General features: G+C 46.1%; 1 protein-coding gene across 2 annotated transcripts in view; it reads left to right on the forward strand.

Annotated features, from left to right (window-relative positions):
• The first annotated feature begins 20 nt into the window (after positions 1-20).
• Positions 21-4,660, forward strand: part of GGPS1 (geranylgeranyl diphosphate synthase 1) — a 20,463-nt gene continuing 15,823 nt past the window's right edge. For both annotated transcript variants that reach the window (XM_006016346.3, XM_014523920.2), the window contains exon 1: positions 21-1,758. In XM_006016346.3, the coding sequence (XP_006016408.1) occupies positions 1,689-1,758 (70 nt within the window). In that variant the 5' untranslated portion in view covers positions 21-1,688. The remainder of the gene's footprint in view (positions 1,759-4,660) is intronic.

The following is a 4,660-nucleotide window of genomic DNA, read 5'->3' on the forward strand; positions in this document are numbered from 1 at the left end:
AGGACTGGCAGCCTTGTGGTGTCTCTTGCTGTGGGGAGCGCTTGCCAACCTGGCCCCGAGAAGGAAGAGGCACCTACTTCTAGAGGGGGACGTTGTCAGGGGGCTTCTCGGGCTCTGAACCACCAGGTGAAACCTCCCGGTTTCACTTGCATTAGCTTGCCCTCTTTGTGGGGTTCAGGTGGGCTTTGGCAGTCCTGACATTGCCTCTGTTGTATGTAACTGGACAGGCAGGCGCTTTTCCCATGCTCTTCCACAGCTTAGCCTAAGCATGAGACCTCCTTTGTGCCTGGAAAACCTTGCCAAGCCCTGGTGTCACGCTCTCTCTTGCTCTCTCCCATTCCCACTTGCTGTCATATGTTTTGTGTTGTGGTTTTTTTGGTTGTTTTTTTTTAAGGAGTTAACACTACTTTTGATATTAACTAACTTCCAGTTGTTTAATGCTTGTTTTAATATTAACTTACAGTAGTTTAATAACAGTTGCAATAAACAGTTTTCAATTATCAAATCACTTAAAGATGAATTTTAAATCTACTCTACAATGTAGACTTCTTTTAACTGGTCTCCTGGATGTGCCTGTTCTCAAAACATATATGGTACTGATGTTTCTTAATGTACTCTAGAAATAATCCTGTTTTACTGGTAATGTAGCAACTAAACAGCATTTACTAGGGCAGAGGAAATGGCTTCTTGCAAGGTGCCTGCCACCAGGTAAGAACTGCTGTTGGAGTGGCACAGAACTTCGTGCCATCACTGCAGGTCCAGGCTTGCCATGACAGAAGCAAGTGGTGAGTTTTGACCTGCTCTATCTGCAGTGCAGCAACAAAGGTTAGAGGTAAGAAGAGGGAAAATGAATTCTAGAAAGGAGTCTGAAAATCACAGAAATGCTTACAGCCTGGAAATGGAGAGGAGGGCATGAACTGAGGGAAACAAGTCCTAGAATGAACTATCCAGGGAAGCTGTGTCTGAAATGACAGCAAGAGAACCTGACGCACGCATCCAAGAGTATGATATAGAAGAGAAAGGGAGGGGGGGAAAAAGCAAAATTGCTAAACCTAAAAGGACAGGACATGGCACAAAGAGAGAAATGGAAAAGAATAAAAACTGAAGCAAAAAGCTCAAGAAGCCCCTATAATTTCCTTTTTTATTTAAAAAATGTCCCTTAAAAAGGAGGGGGTGGGAAGGGACACTGATCTTTTGTCCAGTAGAAAAACTTCAGGAAAAAATTCCCAGATGAAAAATAGGTGCTTGACACGCATGTTGCTGTCTTTTAATGTTATCTGAGATATTTATAATGTTGGTACTTCGAAGTCACAGAAGCTAAAGTAGACTCAAATAAAAAATAAACCTTAATTTAAAATAACTTTGACTTTTCAAAAGTAGGTTTCAGTTTTAAAAAGTTTGAGACTTCCTTATGTCTTTATTAATAATGCCAAAGCCATTAGTCTTTTGTATTGCAAAGCTGGTGATAATTGAAAATGCTGCCTTCAAAGGAACATTTGCATGTGGTCTGAGTATCTGAAGCCTGCTTATCTTTTCTCCTTCTTTCTAAACAGGTGCTAATGATTTTACTCACATTTTGATTTTTTTTGTCTCTTTTTTTTTTTTTTAATTTCTCTAATCTGAATTTGTGACAATAACTCTTAATCTTTTAACAGGGTGAAGCACTGTTTTTCTTTTTTAACACCGAAATGGAGCAGGCGGAACAAACATCTAAAAGACTTCTTTTAGAGCCTTACAAGTACTTACTTCAACTACCAGGCAAGTCTTTTTTGTTGCTGTTCTGTTCTATTTAACAAACTTGTTATCATAGACTTAAATGCATATCAATTCACATAATTTTACATGTCTATCCAGTCTCGAGTTGTATTGAGTTCTGAGTAGATTATTTTCTTTAATTGAAAGCCACGGGATTTTCTCTGTCATAACCTTACTGTGCATAGCATTCCTTGGGCTGGTACCTTGTCTTTCTGATCTGTCCACTTAATGCAAATGTCCTTCCTCTCCCTCAATACTGCATTCAAAAGAGACTATTGCTATCTACTACATATCTGGTGAAAGGAAGTGCAAGCACTGAAGACCTGGTCTAGCTCTTGAACAGAAATAGTCTGTTCAGAGCTTGACCTGTATCTTCTGCTGGAACTTTTGATCTCTCTCTATTGCTCTCTTCAACTAGAGTTGCTTAGTCATGCACAAGAATATTTTTTGTGGTCAAATTCAGCTGTACCTGGCTCACCGAGTATTTCCAGAGGGTCAGCCAAGGCTTGTGTGTTGGCTTCAGGCCAGGTGATAGCATATTCTTAGGAAGTATTCCTCTGAAATATGGTAGTAGTTCATGTAGAATAAAGCCAATCTCTGGGGGGAAAACGGCACAAATTAATACCATTGTACATAGCTTTGTTTATACAGGTAAGGAGTTCTGGTGGGTTTGGCACTGTGCAGAACAGTGTAAAACAAGAAAATGCGGACAAACAAAATGGTGACTAATCACTAGGGATTGGGTTTTCCATTTTTACATGGGAGATGGAAAAAAATGCAGATTTTCCACTTTTTTGAAAAGTGCTTGCTGCAGGCTAGCAAAGTTGTGACCTGTAAGGGGCTGGAGGGAACAGGAGTAGGGCAGGCAGGCAGGGGGTGCCATGTGCATACTCGCACGCGCCTGGTCACCAGGCAGCCTGGAAAGCAGCTCGGGAAGGTAAAGTCTGTGGAGGTAGGGCAGGAATTGAGGCCCCCGTAGGGAGGGAGTTGGGCAGGACCGGGGCTGGAGCTACTGCCCAGCTGGACAGTGTGTGGGGCTTGAGGCCTGGGGCCCGAATGCACAGCTACAGGGCCCGGGCAGGGAGCAGGACAGAACCCTGGGTGGCTCGTCTGACTGTAGGGCTGACTGGCTCCCCACCGTTACATGCACACCCGGGAAGGACATGCGGGGGACAGGCCCCCAGATCTGTGTATGTGAAGGGGTGGGTGTGAGCTGCCCACCCTGCTGCCCTGTGCCTGGGGGCCTCCAGCCCAGCAGGTGGGACGCAGTGCAGCAGGGTAGAGCAGGGCTGGGTGGGGAAGCTCCTTACTGCTGAAGGCCCCACACCACCCTGGCAGAGCCCCCCCTGCCTACCCAGCAGCAGTGGGGGCAGTGGCATGGAACTGTGACCCTCTCTGCTGCTGGGTGGCCAGGGGGGGCCTTGCCACAGCGGTGCGGAGCTTGCAGCAGCAAGCTTCCCTGCCTGGCTTGCTCTGTCCTGCCACGCGGGGTTTCCACTGGATCATGGAGGCCTGGGGTTGGGGGGGCAGCAGGGCAGGCCCTGAGCCTGCAGAGGGTGATCCACACTCGCCCCCCCCCACGGGCTCTGTTCCAGCTGCGCTGCTCACAGAGGAGGAGGAACCTGGGCTCCACACTGCTCTGCCATAGCAGCCGCTGATTCCTGCAGGTGGCAGCAGGGGCTCAGGCATTGCTGCAGGGACCTGGGTCCCTGGCCCTGTAGCCCTAGCAGCTGGGGGATAGGGGGGCTGTGGCTGGGGGGTGAGGGGTGCTGGCAGGGCAGGGGGGAGGCTATGGCTGGGGAGTAAAGGGCCTGGACCTGTGTCCTGGTGAGCGAAAGAGGCACAGTTGGCTCTGACTGGGTTTTTATCATGAAAAAAAAAAAAAAAAAAAAAACAAAAAACAACTTCCAGGCATTTATTTCCTGGAGCAAGTTAAATTAGATGAGTCACATAGCCTTTGCTCTCCGTCTCAGCAATTTTGATCTTTTTAAGCCTCATCAAAAGTTGAGCAAAGTTACAAGCAATTCGGCGGCATTTTTAGGTTATTGGCACCCCCCCATTCCCTGCTCGTCCCAGATAACAGGGCTTTTACTATCTAGATAGTGGCATTTCATTTTAATTACAGATTTGGGGTTTTTTAATTGGAAAATTTGCAATCTTTTTTTTCTGGAGAATTTTTGATTTTTTTTTTTTTTTTAAACCGAGAAAACCAGATCCCTTCTAATCACATATGGCGAAGTAGTGGCAAAACTGATGTTTGGGGTTTTATAGCTAGAATTTGCATTCAGTTTGTTTGGCTGTTGGTGAAAACCACCAAGCTGGAGGACAGTGCTACTTACTGAAAATAAGGGCTGGACAGAATAACAGTGTCTACAGATAGGCCCACTTGGAAGAACTTTTGTGCTTCATAGGCAGACAAGGTTCCTTGGGTGAATCTGATATCTTTTATTAGACCAACCCAAATAGTTGGAAAATAATTATTAAGCAAGCTTTCGGGTTCAAAAACCCTTCGTCAGGCTAAGGAAGTTTCAGCAGTTGGTGCGTGCTCTTCCTGGATGGAATGAAAAGTAAAGAAGCCAGCGGTTGGGCTGGTATGCGTACGAGACAGGTAGTCAGTGAAAGGTGTAGATTGAGGAGTCAGTGGGTGAGACACAAGTGGGGGGCGGGGGGGCGGGGAGGGGGATGAAAGTGGAGAGAGAACCTGGAGAGAAGGGGGATGAAAGGGGAGAGATACCTGGGGAGTCAGATGTCAGGAAGGTTATAATGTCATAAATCCAATGTCTATATTCAGTCCATGATTTTTAGTATCCAGGAGGTTGATGAAGTGGAGTTCATAGGCTCATCTCTGGGAAGTGTTTTGTAAGTTTCCTTTGAGGATCAGGACTGAGAGATTGGAGAGAGAGTG

This window comes from Alligator sinensis, unplaced genomic scaffold (assembly GCF_000455745.1).
Source record: "Alligator sinensis unplaced genomic scaffold, ASM45574v1 scaffold93_2, whole genome shotgun sequence".
Taxonomy (NCBI): Eukaryota; Metazoa; Chordata; order Crocodylia; family Alligatoridae; genus Alligator; species Alligator sinensis.